General features: G+C 33.9%; 1 protein-coding gene across 1 annotated transcript in view; it reads left to right on the forward strand.

The window, feature by feature from the left end:
• Mondo (MLX interacting protein mondo) overlaps positions 1 to 7,433 on the forward strand; it is a 28,898-nt gene extending 21,465 nt beyond the window's left edge. The window contains exons 12-18 of the mRNA XM_089231367.1: positions 2,005 to 2,057; positions 3,031 to 3,144; positions 3,957 to 4,044; positions 4,230 to 4,329; positions 4,452 to 4,575; positions 6,198 to 6,327; positions 7,198 to 7,433. Of these exons, the coding sequence (XP_089087493.1) occupies positions 2,005 to 2,057; positions 3,031 to 3,144; positions 3,957 to 4,044; positions 4,230 to 4,329; positions 4,452 to 4,575; positions 6,198 to 6,327; positions 7,198 to 7,316 (728 nt within the window). The 3' untranslated portion in view covers positions 7,317 to 7,433. The remainder of the gene's footprint in view (positions 1 to 2,004; positions 2,058 to 3,030; positions 3,145 to 3,956; positions 4,045 to 4,229; positions 4,330 to 4,451; positions 4,576 to 6,197; positions 6,328 to 7,197) is intronic.
• The last annotated feature ends 11,049 nt before the right edge of the window (positions 7,434 to 18,482 follow it).

An 18,482-nucleotide genomic window follows, 5' to 3' on the forward strand; every position in this document is an offset into this window, starting at 1 on the left:
TTTGAAGTTTTCTACAAAAAACCATACTTCTGCTATCATATTAAAAAAGAAAAAAATACTATAAAAAAACAATTAAAAATTCCTCAATCAACTGCTATTAAAATTGAATGTGTGAATGTTTCTATATGGATAGCACTGCCAGTTCTTACTTTTTTTGTTAAGCTTTGCCTTAATGAAAATCAGTTTACAATTGTTAAATTTTATCCTGATGACTTTTGTGGTGTTAAGTATCTAAAAAAATTCTCAGCAATAAAAATTCCTTTTTTTAGATTCATAACATACAGTCAAGTGCCCCTACTTGGGACAGTAGCCTAACTTTGGATGATTCAGGGCTTTTTGTTTTAATATGTTGGTAGCCCTGGCAATTTTTGCTGATACGTTTAAAGCAGGTCATCACGTTTGTTTGTTGTTGTGTTAACATTTCATGATAGTTTCAGTTCCAGTGTTTCCCAGAAAATCGGTAAGTTTTTTAATGAACTACTAAGGTTTGCGCCACAGTTATGTTTAGACATGGGGGTTTTCTCTGATTTAGGGCAGTGTTTGGTTATGTCTCCCCTATAAAATACAAATACAAAGGGCCACAACAAGCAAAATTGCCCAAACAAGGTGGCTGAAAAAAGATGCCCATAAAAAAATGGATGTCAAATGTATCTAAACTGTATGAAAATACAGCAACCCAATAAGAGCAATAAAAAACCAATAATTATGATAAAATATAACACTGCCCATAAGAAAATAAATGGTTGTCTTATCTAAATATGGATAGTTTCTCTTCAATTTATATCAATGTCGATTCAATCTTTTCTTTTTCTTCATTATTGTTAGTTACACCTTGGCTTGAGTAGAAAAAAGTCAAATTTGTCTGAAGGCCTCTACACACTGCTCTCATGTTATGTAGTCCCACGTCATGTCAGAGACGTTGTGAATTGTGATTCATTTAAATTTGGTGCTGTGAGGATTCTGACGTCTCATAATTTCTAGAAATCAGAATTCACAACAACTCTGATGTGACATGAGACCATGTAATGTCAGAGTAGTGTGTAGAGGCCTTAAAATTGGGACACTGTCCCATGTTAGGCAAATTATAAAATAGTTACATAGGAATAGTCATAGATGCTAGTTCGGTTTCTCCAGTTCAGATGGGCAGCTGTTCACAGTCTCTTTATGAGAACTTACGTGAGTAAAACTGTGTTCTCCAGTCCTGATGTTGATTACATTTATGAAGTTCCAATAAATGAGATAAAGCGAATTGTGAAACCTCGGTGTCTGCTGAGGTTGCTGCACTTTTGTCCTCTAGCTTTTCCAACATGTCAATGTTTTGTTCTTTGTGTCAGCCAAAGTCACTTCACACATTAACATTTCTCAAGTTAAGTTTTTCTACTTCGAATTCTTCTAGTTTTTTTAGTTTCTCCAATTTCTAAATTAATTCGTTCCTTTTTAAAATGTGTGCTGTGATATGTAATATTTTCTTACCTGAGAGAACTTCGTGATTTTGTCATAAAGGTTGTGACATTATTTTTAATGAATAAAATGGTTTCTAAACTGTTTTCAGTTTGATATTATCTTAGGACTTCTTTCTAAGAAGATTTAACTGTTCTCAAGGCACTTAAACACATGAAACAATACACGAAAACTATACTGTCCCAAGTAAGGGTACGTGGAACAAATGTCATTATATTTTTTTAAGGTACTAAATATACACCTAAAATTTTCAAATTGACAGTACAAAGGGCCTAGACACCCTTCAGAGCGTAGGTTTTTTTAAAAATTTCAATGTTCTATTGAGGGGATAATTTTTCAGTGCAAAGTTCAAAATTGTCCAAAGTATGGATACTTGACTGTAACTAGATTATGTGTAATCTGTCATTTGCAAGCTTTACATTATTTTTGATGTTGATTTTTGATTTCTTGATGAATTTGTGAGTCATTCTGTTTTATTTTTACCAATTGTTTGTGGGATAATTCAGTTCATTGTCTTTTACTGTTAATTAATTTATTTTTCAGTTTCACCATCATGTAGTCCTTCTGCCACTGCCTCAACATCTTTCGACTCTGTTGTAAGGATGGCATATTTTATTTTTTGCCTCTTTTCTATTTTAAATGATTTAGACGAATGAAATAATATATGATTTTTACACCTCCATTATTAATAAATTAAGTTAATGAGTAATTAATAATTCATGAGTTAAAGGGAAAAGGTTGATCTGATTTGCAGTGAATAAGAATAGGTGAGGAGATTCTGAACTTGAAGGTGGTCCATATAGATTTTGACTACTAAAGGTTTTGTCTGGGGTATATGAGGTAGAAAATGAAAGTGGCATTATTATGTCTTGATGGCTGCCCAGAAATAACAGACCATTGCCTGTGAGTTAAAATGGCATCTAAATTAATGACAAGTTTAGATTTAAAAAAAATTGTTAGTGAGAAATCTTCATTTTTAATAAAATATGCAAATAAATCAGTAATAACAATGACCATATGGATTCTAATGTTGATAGAAGAATTTTTTATGGTTAATCACTCCAGAGTCTTGTTGGTGTTTATTGTATCATTGAGTTATTTTTAACTTTTCCTAACATCAAATTTTTCCTGTTCGCAATTAATTGTAAGTTAATAAATTCTATTTAATTGTAAGTTAATAAATTCTATTTAATTGTAAGTTAATAAATTCTATTTAATTGTAAGTTAATAAATTCTATTTAATTGTAAGTTAATAAATTCTATTTAATTGTAAGTTAATAAATTCTATTTAATTGTAAGTTAATAAATTCTATTTAATTGTAAGTTAATAAATTCTATTTAATTGTAAGTTAATAAATTCTATTTAATTGTAAGTTAATAAATTCTATTTAATTGTAAGTTAATAAATTCTATTTAATTGTAAGTTAACAACTAATTTTTTATTATTGTTACTTATTATTTCTTTTTGTTTTAATTTTTTACAGTACATATAAAACTTTTAAGGAATACTTTCAACTTTTTTTTTTTCTCATGTCATCTAAGCTAAAATCTGTTTAATGTGTTTGATAGAATCTTTTGGCAAAATCAACGAGGTTAAAGTCTGATGAGGAGCGCAGTCAGCACAAAGAGCATAGGCGGGTTTGCCATATCAATGCGGAGCAGAAAAGAAGATGCAATATCAAGGTAGATTCAAATATTCCTTTTCAATAAATTAATCATTTCATGCAAATGCTCTTCAACCTTTTAAATAATTAAGCATATACCAAAACTTATTTCTTTTTTTCAGTGATTAAACAGTAAAGTGGACTAGTTTTAAATGTCATATATATCAAAATGTTCTTCATCCTTTAATAAATAAATTTACTGCTATGCCTTTTAAAATATTAAATACAAATATTTAATTTAACCCTCCATTGGGTACAATTGATCTGACAGGTGTATCACATAAAAACTTTTTGAATATCAAAGCTCTAATCTGAAGACACTGCACTAGTTCTTACTTCTTCCTGCATCCTTTCATAAGCTATTCCCTGTCACATTTGTGACTCTGTAACAGATTTTTTCCAAGTTTTGAATTTCACCTCACAAGGTGCATTAAAACTGAACTTTTCATGTTTTTTCCGAAAAAAAGCACAAGTTTTTAAGTAATGCAGCGGAAGTCTTTCAAATGCTTCATTATCTGTTGGGAACAGTACGAATCACAGTAGTAATATGTAAAAATTGCTACTAGTCAAAACTTTGCTATTGAAGCTGATGTAGAGTGTAATCTGACCAGTTTTTCACAAATTTTAATTTTTTTAATTTTCAATTATTTTTTTTATTTTTATTTTTGCTTGTGACTGAATGATGAAGATTTACTCTGAAGAAATTATTACAATGTTTATGCATATTTTTTTATCTATATTTCTATCTGAATGGGAAGTTGCAATGAATGCTTCTAAGAAGTGCATTGTATTCAATATAGTGTTAAAAAACAACTCTGCCTCTTTTTTCAGAATGGTTTTGAAGCATTGCACCATCTGCTGCCCCAACTGAATCAGAACCCAAATGCTAAAGTTAGTAAAGCTGCTTTGTTGCAAAGAGGTAAGTTTCAGGGAGAAAAAAAAACCATTTGTAATTTACAAAACTTTGCTATCATTTATTATATTAATCATCTTTATTGACGTAAAAGTTGATTGATGGCAATAATGTCATTTTAGTTTTTCTCTATTGTTGATGTGCATGGTTGTTATGGATTGTTATGTTTATGGATTCATGTTGTTAATCAGGTGCTGAGTACATTCGTACACTCAAATCTGAAAGGCAACAGCAACAAGAAGAAGCTGAGCATCTGAAAAAACAGATTGAAGCTCTCAATCAAGCTATAAGGTTGGTTTGTATGCTAACATGCTAATATAGTAGTTTTCACCATTGTATCTATTATTACTTCCAAAATTATTTAATATTACATAATACTTCATAGAATAGCACTTCACTTTTTATGCTTTCAGTCATTACCAGGGGCAACTGCCTGCCTCTGGTGTCCCAGTGCCTTGTCAAAAGACTAACAAGATGAAGGAGATGTTTGAAGAATATGTCCGGCAACAAACCCTAAAAAACTGGAAATTTTGGATTGTATCCTTCACAACATATACAATGTTCTTAATTATATATTCCTTTCTCATTTATTTTTCAGCCATTTACTTAAATGATTTTTCTTTTGAACAGCACAAATCAAATTTTTTATTAATGTTTTCTAATTTTTTTTTTAAATCGTATCACTTTTTAAAAATTTAATGCTGAAAACATTGAAATTTGAATGATCCAGTTTAAAACAGCTCTTCTGATAGTTTTTTTTTTTTTTTTTTCAAACCGAGCACAACTCAGGTCTATCGCCATGGGCAATTTACTACCTAGTGAGTTGTGCCGGAAGTGTAAGTGCGTGTACCTAACAGTCTGAGTGCGTATCTAGTGTTGTGTATGATTTTTCAATGCTGCCATCTATATCTCAGAAGTGAAGTGAGTGATGTGTAGTGACTGAATATTTGAACTGTTTGTAGGACTGTTGCTCTCTGTGGCGAGACTTTTTAACGGGGAGATCGGCTCGCATTTGCGCCTTAAAGTTGGGAACCACAGAAAACCAACTTCAGCCGACCACCACTGTGGTGACGGTGGGGCTCGAACCCGGGTTCCCGCGATGCGAGTCCGTCATTATGACCACTCGACCACCACAGCGGCTTCTGATAGTTTGTATTTTATTTGTAAGTAAATTTAATAAATGTATAAACTTCATCAGTAACACACATAACTTTTTCATTTGCGTGGCTTTTCTCTCTATCTTTAACTCACATGTATACGGAAGCAGAATAATCCATAAAATAATGAGCAGGAGCATCTGAAGTATTTTAGACTTATGGGTTCTCAACTGCAGCTTTTGTAGGGGACTTTAATATGTAAATTATTTCTGGGAGTGCTTGAACAAGTGCCACAAAATGGCATTGGGTGCTCAAAACAACACACCCCAGTTCTGATGCCACTGATGAGTACCTTTTATCTCAGAGAATGGAATAATATGCTTACACAGTATATAAAAATCCATTTCTTTATTGATGTGTGGCTATATGACACATGATGCTTTATTGATACGTGGGGCAGTTTGAAGAATCAGGGGAGGATGCAAATTGGTCAATAACAAAGTATTGCATGATCTCACTTCCTTAACAACAAAAACCATGATAATTTGAATATAGTAGAACCTTATTTAACCTACGCTTCTAAAGTCAACTCATATTATGAGAGTTTAGTTAACAAAAATAATCTCCAACAATGTTAAAAATAAAAGTTCACACTGATAATGAAATTTGTGATTTTATTGATTTACAAATTCATAAAAATGGAATACATTAGTAAAATGTAATATTTATTTGGAAATATTTTTAAATCCCCAGTTTTATGACTGTTTTACTTACCTGTCATACACTGCTCTATACCAATGATATGTGTGAGACACAATCTTTGTCTATTCACATGTCTTGGCTTATGGAAATTCTACTCTATATGCATGCTTTAAAAAAAATTAGGGGTTTTGCGAGAACCTTGATGTTTTTTAATTTATTTTTTACATCCAGGCAATTTTTTTATAAAGTGCATAGGTAGATCTGAGATCTTTGTTTTTATTTCTTTTATGTTTTAACTCTGATATCTGTATAGCCATATTTATACATCATTTTGTTTTTGCCTTGACTTTTTATCCCCAGTTCAGCTTAATATTGGAACCTCTAGTCGAATCATATAACAGCAATGTTTCAACAGCTAATGTTGATGAAATGTGCAAGTCCATTCTATCCTGGTTAGACCAACATTGTTCATTAGTTGCTTTGAGGCCAGGTTCGTTCACAGTGCATTTTAAAATCTGTTGTATTATAGTTTTAGAATGTTTTTTATTTTCTTGTGTGTTTTAATTAATAATGTTTATCATAAAAACCATTCCTTATGATCGCAAATCAAGAAGAAATCAAATTCCAAGAGGGAAAAAAATCATGAAAATCTTAAAGTGCATAACTATTCAAGAAAGACTTATAATTCTGTATGTCCAGAAACATACCTTTACGTATTTTTTCCATATAGCACCGAAATTCCATCAAGCAATTCGATTGCATATTGGCATAGTATTGTCTGCATTGGGTATGTGATTTGTGGGGGAATTCTAAAATATTGTTAAGGTATGCATTTATACACGCACGCACTTTGCATTGTTCAAAGAGACTTGTGCCAAACATCTGGGATCCTGTATGGGAGATGACTACAATAATATGATTGTAACAGATTTGTGCAGTGGTGGAGAAAAAAAAAACAGGATAAAGCAAAAACTCGGGTGTATTTATTTATTACTCCCTGAAGAGCAAGTAGATGAACAAGATGCTCATGTAGACAAGCCTTTAAAAATTACAATGAAGCATGTGTCTTCAGGAAGTTTTTTTAACCTAACTGAATTTAGCTTTGTTTATGAATTGAAGTTAGTAGAAACTAATGAACTTTTCTAAGTGGATGGAATATTTCATATGCCATGCTATAATAATTTTTTATGAATAATCAAGCATTTTGGTGAGAATACCGAATTTACAGATATAATGCTGCAAAGATATAAATACTTATTACCTGAACAATTTATTTGTTAAGAAAATGATTGTTGAATTTTGAGAAAATTCAACACATTCTCTCTTTTCGAATTCAACATTCTTCTCTCTCTTGCAATAGGTGTTTTGAATTCACTGCGGCATTTGAGTACAACAACTAACATATTGACTGATCCGTCTTGTATAGCAGAAGAGGCCACCAGGGCTGTTACAAAAAAAGAACTTGGTGGAAATCAGTAACCGTGGAAGGAAAAAAAACTACTTATGAAAGAATATGTATAAATACACACATATATATAGGAGTTTGTTCACTGTCTTTGAAAAGTCAGGAAAAAGTAAAACCTGTGTTAATATAAATACAAATATATATATATATATATATAAACATTATTCATAGATTGTGTCTATATTACCTGCATGTAAACGTTTTGTGCCAATGCAAAAAAAAACAAAAAAAAAACAAAAAACTGTTGAGAAAATATTTTGAAGATTATTCCTGTTTTTCGCTCTTTTATTTGTGTTTGCTCATCGGGGAGGGATTTTAGTGTAAATTGTAAAAATATATTTTACTGTGTGGCAATAATGTTTATTTTGATTGTGAATTATAAACAATGTACCTGCTTTTTTTCCCCTTTTTATCATCGTCATTGAGTGTTGTTACATCATTTTGTAGTGCAATGTTAAATTCATCTAGTTAATGATTTTTTTTAAACAGATGAAGTCAGTACTTGTAATAAAAATGTGTTCATATTGCATGTAAATCAGATTTTGTTTATATATATACATATAACATCTCTGTGTGTTCATCATATAGTTTATATAGGTGAAATGTTTAGGGTTTATATCATTTTAGTCAGGTTCGGGTGGAAGTTTCTCATTGATATTGCTGTATTCAAATTTAATACATTAATTCCCTTCTGAGAGAAATGATAAATTTATACGGCATTTGTGTGTGGACATTTTGAAATTTATTATAGTTATTAGATCTTCGTATATATATTTAATTTGAACTCAACATGCAGTCTTCTATTTTTATAAGATTTCTTGGTTTGTAATTTTTAGAATTATAAAAGATGCAACTGTACATCACAGATACTAAGTATTGAGAAAATTAGTATGAAAAAGAAAGAAAAGGTTTTTTATTTGTATGAATAAAATACAATAACGTAACAGAAAAAAAACATGAATTACACACAACCGAATACAAGGGTATGATTATGTTTATAAATTTCTTGTATGCTCATCTATCAATTCCTTGTAGCCAATTGGTTTTCGCATCAACCATGCTCTAGTTGAAGTGTGAAAGATCTTTGTTTTAATCCTAGCTGCAGCATGGAAGCCTTTTGACAGCTGTTCAGTAGATGCTTTAAAATTTAGGTTGCAATATAGGTGTCTATAATAATCATGGTGCAACAAAAGAGCAAGAAACATGGTTATTCATTAGTCGCCACATCTGTATTATTTCTTTAAGCTGATTATTTGAACTCACTTCATGATGCATATTATTTTCCAGAATGCAGGGTATATATAATTATAGCTAAAGTAGTATGTTCTCAGCTGTCTATAGCATTAAATACCCATCAGAAAATTATGAAACTTAGGGAACATCTTGATGAAGGGTTTCAAGTTTACAAAAGATCAGTATGTGCACTTTGATTCGCATGGAAAAAACCTTTAAAGATGAATGTCAGAATTTGACTTTTTTTTACACATTTTTTTCTCCTATTCCTTCATTAAGACATTTTAAGTTACATAACGTTTTGATAAATAGTTATGGCTATAAATAGCTCTGAGAATAGGTAGACTTTAATTGTGTACACACCTTGTATTAAGATATTATTAAATCTGGAAAGAGTTGATAAATTTCTCTGTCAACATGATTTAAATATTTGTGTGTGCATCATGAAGAATTGTAACAGTTGTTTTCCTATTTCTAATGTTCATTCGTGCTTTACCAGAAGTTCTGTGTTACGAATGCATGTTAGATTTAAGTAAATTTGATACCAGTCGGACAGATTTTTATAACTATATGAGTAGTGTACGTGTGTGTGTGTTCAAATATATTTATATTTGTAAAATAATTTTAGTAATAAAAACAAGTAAAATGTGATTTCATGTTTAGCTGTATTCAACTGAGTATTGTAACTTTTTCATGAAAAATGAGTATTTCAGTTTTAACTTTTGAATGGTTCTTCTTTATCGCATGTATTGCCACTGAGATATAAATAAGCTTAATGTAATGCTAACAAAAGCCTCAAACTGTTACATTTTTTTGATGTCTCATGCAGAGAGAACAGTTTAGTTCTGCTGACTGATTATCATTTTTGGATACTGGATGTTTTCTACTATGTAGTTCCAGTAGTTCTACTATGAGGATCCAATTCATGTTTGAACCCAGTTGACGACACAGTGGTGGTCAGCTGAAGTTGTTTTTCTGTGGTTTTTTCCAGCTTTGAAGTGCAAATGCAAGCCGGCCTCCCATTTAAAAAAGAGCAGGCAGGCCAACAACACGATAGTGACATAACATGAAATTCAAGCATTTCCATCTTTACTTCAGAAAATGAAAGACAGATGGCAGCATGAACACAAAACAAGTACAACTCAACAACATAAATACATTAGGGCCACACGTACACTCAGAACACTCATTCCGGCATGTGCTGATTCGTTAGAAATTTCATAGAGGGAATGTATACGAGGTGCATGTATGGTTAAGTGATAGTACTATGTAGTTCTCATTTCCAATCATTCATGCATAACCGTTTTATTTCTGCTGTCTCACATTGGTCAAGTAAGCTATATGTTGTACTTTTCCTCGAAACTATTTTTCATGCTTTTTTTGTATGCATCTTAATGTTCTGCAAGTTGAGTTAAATACAGATGCTGTTGATTATGAAATCATATTTTTTTTCAGTTACTTGAATTCTACAAATCATACACACATACATGTAATGATACACATATATATAAGTATGCATAACATTGAAATACTATGACTTAACTTTTTTTTGTATAGCTTAGCAGTTTTTTAAACAATTAATGTTTTTGTGGCCATTGCCACAAGCTCTCTTTCAATTGAAAAACAGCTGTCATTGGTACGAGTTCATTTGCTTTTTAATGTGTATCCAACACTGGCCGTTGGTATGATCAGTAGGTATCTTAAGTTGCGTTACCAGTTACTGAATTCGGGGTTCCCACTCATCCTACTTTTTGGTAAAATGTCTTACTTTAGTTCTACTTTCTTGGTTTTGTCTTACTAATTTTTGTCCTACTTTTTTTACCACAAATCCTATCAACAAAACTTGTGTAATTGATTTTAATTGAGCGAGGAATCATTGATATATTGCCAAATATTACAAATGTTGTAGATTGCAATTAATGATTCTGCCGAAGCAGAAATTATATCGTTTTTAGGGTTATTAGGGGGGGGGGGTGTATGTGGACCATTTGGTTTATTAATTTTTCATTTGCTTAGTTTCAGGGTTCAACAAGTAGAGTAATAATTGAAAACTGCTGTCTGGATGGAAAAAATGTTTTTGTTTTTACTACTTCATGGTCTTGGACAGTAACATTCATCATTTAAAATTATAGTTCACATTTCGTGTATAGATAAAACAACAGTTTGTATTACAAAGCAGTTTGATACGTAGGCCTATTCTAGGTTTGGTGATTCTGAATGCTACCCAATAGCATTCAATTGTCTTTTGTATTTTCAAGGCATAAACACCATTTACAATATTCAGCAAAGAGCTAGAAATGAAAGTCATACATTTTCCAAAAATGATTATACTGGTATTGAACAGTAAAATATAAACAAATTTCTTTAAAAAACAATGCATTAAAACCATCCAGTTCATCTTGACGTATTTACATCAGACTTTGTAATTTACACATTTTGCACTGTGCTTTTGAAAGCTGTCGCGAAGGAGCATCATTCTTTAAAAATTTACATGTCTTCATGATTTGCTGTGCATTGTCGAAGAGAATTGACAGACTCTGCACTTTGAAAGACTCCAAAAAAGAATGTAATACATATATTGAGAGCAGAGCTAGAAAAGATTTATCTGTTGCACTGTTTTGACCAAAAATAGTTTTGTATCAATTTAAGCCATTTCTGTCATTTTGCTTTGGCTTGGTCAATCTTATAGGATACTAAAATAGTGCTATGAAAAAATAATAATTTTTTTTCGGTTCTTTTATATTTTTATTACGTTATGATTATGTCTAAAAGGGTACCCTCCCTGTCCTTTTTAGTCCTCCTTTTCAAATTTTTTGAGTGGAAGCCCTGCAATTTCAACGATTGGATTTTAGTCATACATCCAAGACTTTTAGTTTACCAATAATTGTAGCGTGCATTTATGCTAGGCTAAGAAAGCATAGGTTCATGCTGTTCATTGGTCAGTTGTTCAAAAGCCTTGGACCTGTGGGTAAAAGCGATGTCAGATATGGACAAAAGAGTATGGAAGACTGGTGTAACACAAAACAAGTATAACTCTGATAATATAAATATGTTAGAGCAACAGATTTGCGCACACACACATGTTCCTGCATGTAGCAGTTTGTTAGAAATTCTGCATAGTAATGTGTGTACAAGGTGCATAGATGGTTAGGTAGTAGCTAGAAATGAATATTTGAATTGTGTCCATTTACGCACTTTAGACCTCCTGATGATGCCAACCACTAATGTTGAGAAGATGAACTTATACAAACAGTCCTTATAGTATTCTCTTTCAATAGCAGCGTTTCTGTGACCACATCAATACTCTTGCTATGTTACTAATCCCATACATTTTTCCCAAGCAGGATAGTTCTTCAGCATGACAAAAATCCTATTCTACTTTTCCACCTGTATTTAATGAAATACAGGGGGCAAAGATTTTATTTACTCTTCCATATTTAACAAAAATTGTTCAAGTATTTTCTTCACACCATCTGGCCATGTAAATGAGAGGCCACATCCTCCTGTCTCTTGTGCCATAAGTCTTGTAATAAGGGGGATAATTATCTAACCAAATTATTTTTTGATGAATTGATTGATTTTATTGTAATATTCTATAATCCTACATAAGCCCAGTGTATCATCACTGGGAAAATAAAAATGTGGATATGTACTGTACCTAAAAAAAATGAACTTTGTAGTCATTCATCATTGTCACCTCATTTGTCACTAGGTTTATTTGTACAGCCATACTGTGTGTAAATTTTAGGGGTAGATCCAGATATATGTACAGTTCTGTTGACTTTGAATCACTTCATGTCAGTGTATCTGAATCATCATTGCACACTCAAGTGCCTTCCTGTAATTTCAGAAAAAAAATTGGCTGTAATATAATAATTCTAATGATACATTTAGAATTATTAGGGTTTTTTGGAAATTTGGGGGGGGGGGGGGAGGAGATATTGTGTTAGTTTGCCATATAGTAAGGTCAGAATCTCAAACTAAAAGTTTGCAGCTTCAAATCCTCAGATTTTCTATGAAATTGAAATTGTATTAATTCCTCTTGCTCATTTTTCTCCTTGTATATGTTAAAATATCAGGAATGGATGTAGAGACAGCTTTTTTTTTAATGTGCAATGAAAAAAAAATACTGTATATAAATGAAAAACTGTTCGATTGTTATATTTTTGGTTCTTAATTATATTATGTTAGCTTTTTGAATCAATTTATATATATCATGCACATTACAGTGCTAATGTTTCAAGATATCGATGCCATCATTGTGCGTTTTACAGGTTTTGTTCAAAGTGAATGAAAAGAGATGGTTTTATTGTCTGGAAAAGGGTTTGAGAGAGGAGTGCTCCAATCAATGACCATATTAAAGTATAATTTCATTCAATGTGCAAATGGGATGATTTATAACAGAGGTAGCTTTTTGTTTTTTGAATTTCCGTATCTTTGAATTTCAAAAGATTTCAGTTAATTATGAGAGTTACTAAAGGCAAAGGTAATTAATTTTTTTTTTTTTTTTTTTTTTGTCACTTAGAGATATAGCATGTATGTGGGAAAGAAACACTTAACACTAGAACTACTACCTGTCGGAACTATTGATTGTAGTGTATTCTGCATTGCACGGATTTTCACATTTTGGGGGGGGGGGGGGGTTTACCGAGTGAAAGGTATATGTGCACACTGTGTCTTTTTTTAAGTAAATACACTTGTTCATGAAAAAAGTTTGAACTTGATTGAGGAATTTTATCATCTTACATGCTGAAATTTTTTTTACAGATCCAGAATATATGTCTGTACCGTATTTCCTGCATTAGCTGTCATGACATAAAAAATTTAGGGGACACCATATTTTTGAATGTATGAGCCCAGCTTCCCCCAAAAAAAGTGAAGTTAATTGAGGATCACCACCAAAAAGACAGATAGGTATTAAGTAGTAAAGTACAAGCCAATTTTTAAAAAAATGAAATAATGACTGTTTACCCCTTCTAAATGGGTTTAGCCCAGGAATTTGATAATAAAAACTGAAAACTTACTTATTACCCTAATTTAATTAATATGAAATTTCACTATGAAAATTAAAAATAATAATTAATATAATTAATATTATTATTAAATTTATACGTTGTTTTTAAATTTATAAAGCACACATATGTGTCCATGTTTTCCAGACTTCAGCTAACAGATGGGATATAAATCTTAGCATTCTCTTCATGAATGCTCAATGTCACATTTTCAAAATTCCATTGGCTGTGTAATATGGTAATTAAGTGGGAAAAATGTAACCAAAATCTATAATTTGAGATTACAAAAACTTGTGTGTTACAAAACTTTTCTTTTACTCTGACAGTCAATTTGTTTGGTTTTTTTTCACTGTGTCTTCTTTTTGAATGAACATTCATGATTTTGTGCAAATTTTAAGTTGTTTTATTGTTTGGAGGAAAAAAGTATATTTCATTCAAATCTGTTTATATAATGCCGAAATAAACTTGGTTGAATGAATCTTCTGTGTCATTACTTGCTTTTTTTTAAAATAGTGGGTTTTTTTTTTAGTTTTTTTTAGTGTAAATGGATATTTTTATTGGTAAAAATTTTGGGTTTATGAGCTTTTCACATAAAACTAGAAAAATAATTTTTTTTGTTTTATTTGAATGATGTGTCATAAATTTTCATCGATTCTGAAACAATTTCGTTCATTCCGAATTTTCATCAATTCTGAATTTTAAAATTCTGGAATTCTGAAACTGTTTCATTTATTCAAATTTTTTATCAATTCTGAAACTATTTTTCATATATATTCTGAATTTTTATGATTTTCATTTTCTAAAATTTTTGATTCCTCTATTTCACAGAGGAAAAAAAATCGGGGCTAAAGGACCCCGCGTGTCGGGTAAGAAAGGCCTTTTGTCCACCCCATTTTGATATGGCTTCCGCATACTGCAGCAGGGCCAGTTGGCTAGGATCACCGGCCCTGCTATAGTGAATTCAAAGTACGAAAAACAAAGAAAAGACGAGAATCGTCCCGGGCTTCGCCAACTCCCATCATTGTGAGGGCCATACATAGAACCGGAAAAGATTAAAACCCATCTATTCAGGGTAAAACGATCATTTTTAATTGCTTTTCAACGCACTGACGACCAACACCTAATAGTCTTAATCTCTGGAATGACCCTGACTAATTAGTGACTATATTTTATATACCTTCATTAAAACAATCTTAAGGAAAAGATTTAAGAAAACAAATCTCAGCGGGTATTATAATTAACGAAATACCCAGTCATTATAAACACTGACTGGAGCTCGTTTAATATAATTTTCATAAGTGAAATATTTGCAGGAAAGTGCGAAAAAAATCAAGAGAATTCAACAATTTTCCCCCTCTCGTTCCTTGAAATGGCCTCTCAGCCATTAAAATTTTTTGGGAAATAAAAATCGAGAAAATATATGCAAATTTTTTCTCCCCGCTCGCTAAAAGTTTTCGTTTTATTTTTTCGCAACATAATTTGCAGCGCCAGCAACAAATCAACAAGCTGCACTTAAAATTGCTCCGTTCTGCAACACAATCCCATGCTGTCTGGAGGATCGTCATTAGCGATTTCAATTACAGCCGTGTGTGGATGTTGAAACGTGATTCTCTTTCGCCGTGGCGGAAGCAATTCCAGCGTTACGCGTACCCGTAAATAGCCTACGCTCCAACTTTGGGAAATTACGCCAAATTCCTACGGTTGAGGAAAAACAATGAATGAGAGGGGAAAAAATAATCTCGGATGCCAGTTTTCAGTACTTCATCCCACTGTGTATTTCGCAACTTCGAAGCGCAAATGCGATCTCCCGTTAAAAAGTCTCGCCACACAGAGCAATAGGCCCTTCTCTCTACAAGGGAATACCATTATTCAATCATTTCACTCATAGTTGGAAAAATTGGGGGCAGATGGCAGCACTACACATAACAAGCATTACACTGAAACTAGCTTCACGTCAGGTCGCTACAAGTACACGCACATTACAACATGTAGTTACAACAAGTTCCAGAGTACTTGAGCGGCCCCTGGTGCAGTTCCACATTAGTCAAGCTGCCTACGTCACATATTCACAGGGCTCGAGTGACCCGCGGCATATTACCTGAGTGACCCGTGACACGTTTTCACACCAATGGAGGGACCTCCGGGGCGGATCTAGAGGTCGCTGTTGGGTGGGATTTCCCCACATTGTCGATAGGGTGACCGTATTTTCCGGGATAGTCACCATCGTCTTTTTGTCTCGACTTTTTTCGAAAAAAATGCCCCGGTTTTTTCCGTTTTTTTAGTCGAAGTTTTCTTGAATTGTTATTTAATCAAAAACATTGATACAAGTAATTTTCAATGGATTTATTAAATGCAATATTATCATATCCACATTTCGCTTGGGGGCCGATCACACCACGGCATAGAGTGACCCACACTTTTATAACGGTTGAGCATTCTTGGCATAGGTACTCTCGATAAAAAAGATATTGAAATCCACTCCGTAGCCATTTTTAAGATAATATACGAACAGGAGAGGGGGGTGAATTGAATATAACTGAACTGGTATTTATCACCTGAGGGTGAAACGGCACTATCTCAGCAACAGGATGAAACGGGAAAAGACGAATCGGGACATCACCCCTCTAATATGGTGCCAGGGGCACAAGAAAGACGCCTGCTCCCCCACCAGTTACGATCCTGATCGTGATGGCTTCGATAGTCTCGTGAAAAATGATTTTCCAATTTCGTGGTCAATCAGACCAACAACAGGAAATAATATCCATCCAATGTCGATTTCTCACTCCCTGTCTCGGTCTGAAAGACAGATGGCAGCACTTAGCAAAGTACTATCACTTGCATAAAATAGGAAATATTCTTCTTGAAAATAAAATGTGACGTTTATAGAGGGTACAGCGGTTTAAAAACCGCTTAAAACAAGGGTCTTCAACCTCTCAGACATTGCGGGCCAAATTAAACTTTCCACGAAGCCCGCGGGCCACCAAGCCATATACTGTGGTATTCTCGGTTATTAAACGGTTCCCCAAATTTATTGAACACTTTTATTTACTCTTGTAACGAATCTATTTTTCCAGTATGGACATTTTTACTAACTCTGTGGCCTTATACCACATAATATGCTTTGTTTGTTTATACGTTGTTAAAAGAAGTTGAGAAGAGAAAATCTATCTTCCAAGAGAAGAGAACGTGAGTTGGAATGTGGCTTCCGTTCTGTATGGTTGTCTGTTTTGAGTGTGCTTCAAAATAAAGGCTTGTTCGTTAAGTTCCGTAGTTTCGTGTATAAATTGGACACCCTCTCCAATATCAAGAGCTTGGGGATATTCCGCCACCTCACGGAAAAGGGACGCACCTTCAACGCGACGTCGTGGCTCGAACTCAAGGCAGTACGAAACGGACATTCGAACTCGGTTGTGAGGTTCCTGATAGTGCCTAGAAGAAATGGCTTACCTGGCCAAAGGTAAGAAACGTGATTTGATCCTACTCGCTCTAGAATTAGGAGAGGAAGTTCCGAATGATTCGCGTGTAGTAGATCTCAAGCATATAATAACAAAGTCCTCCGGTTATGAGGAAGAATTCGTGAAAGCCCTGCTGGCTACTATTATCGGAAAAAGAGAAAGAGAAGAAGAACGAGCCAGAATAGCCGAAGAAAGAGAGAGAGAGGAAAATCGTTCTAGAATCGCTGAAGAGAAAGAACGAATCGCACTAGAACGTTCGTTTGAACTTGAAAAGATGCGGTTGCAGCGTGAGTTTCAACGAACTCTCGCAACCGGCAGAAGAGTCATCCGTCGCTCTCATCGATCAGCCCAAGTTCGACGTGAAGAGGTTGATCCCGAATTTCAATCCGAGTGAAGATGATATGTCGCTATTCCTAAAGTTGTTTGAAAGACAGCTAAAATTCTTGAAAGTGGAAAAGGTGAACTGGGTTGCGTATCTGCTGGGAGTTTTGCCGAATGAAGTTGCTAAGCTCATTGCTCGAGAACCTGAAGATAAGGCCCATGATTACGACCACATCCGGGAGGTTCTCTTACGCCGTTTCAAGCTGAGTGCGGAAAGGTTCCGGCAGCTCTTTTCTACTCACAGAAAAGCACCTGGAAGTATCTGGAAGGACTATCACTTTGAGATCCAAAGTTACTTTGAAGGCTGGCTGTCCGAACTGAACATTGGAAACTTTGACGAGCTGAAAGATCTAATGATTTCTGATCAGATGAAGAAGAGGATTCCCCCTGAAGTTAAAGAACATTTTCTGGATGTTTGGAGTGAGTGGACTACCCCTGAAGAGATCGTGGATAAACTTGATGCTTATGATAACCTTCGAAACAAAAAGAGTGAAATCCAATGTGAGAGGAAGAAGTTACATTCTAAGCAACATGAACCCCCTAGGTCCCCAGTGCGACAAAGAGACTTTCATTCTAATCAACGAGTGAATCTGGAATCGGAAGATGCAGGACGTCATCCTGTCTTAAGATGTTACGGGTGCGGAGAACCTGGTGTCGTCAAGTCCCGATGTCGAACGTGCAATCCTGCCACAAACACCCCAGAAGTTAGTGTCGACACCTTGGACTTTTACAGTTTCTCAACTGAGAGACGTCAAAGAAATGCTATCGAAGTCATGATCTGTCATAAGTGTGGAGCAGTGTGTGCTGACACGGGTGCCACACATTCGGTGGCAGGGGCGAAGCTATACCATCTCTTACAAGAACATGGTTTGCCCTTTTCCCGCAAGACTATCGTTATGAGACTAGCCGATGGATATGCTCATAGAGCCGAAGTCCTAACTACGACTGTGGACATTAACGTCCAAGGTAAAGTGATTCCCACCGAGATGATGGTGCTACCACAGGCCAGAGAAAACCGAACCCTTCTCGGTACCGACTTTCTCAGTGACGCTGGAATCGTCCTGGATGTTCAGCAAGGAAAGTGGTACTTCTCTGAAGC

Source organism: Pholcus phalangioides, unplaced genomic scaffold (assembly GCF_987345545.1).
Source record: "Pholcus phalangioides strain wild (caught in Gottingen) unplaced genomic scaffold, Ppha-v1.0 ptg000001l_1, whole genome shotgun sequence".
NCBI lineage: Eukaryota > Metazoa > Arthropoda > Arachnida > Araneae > Pholcidae > Pholcus > Pholcus phalangioides.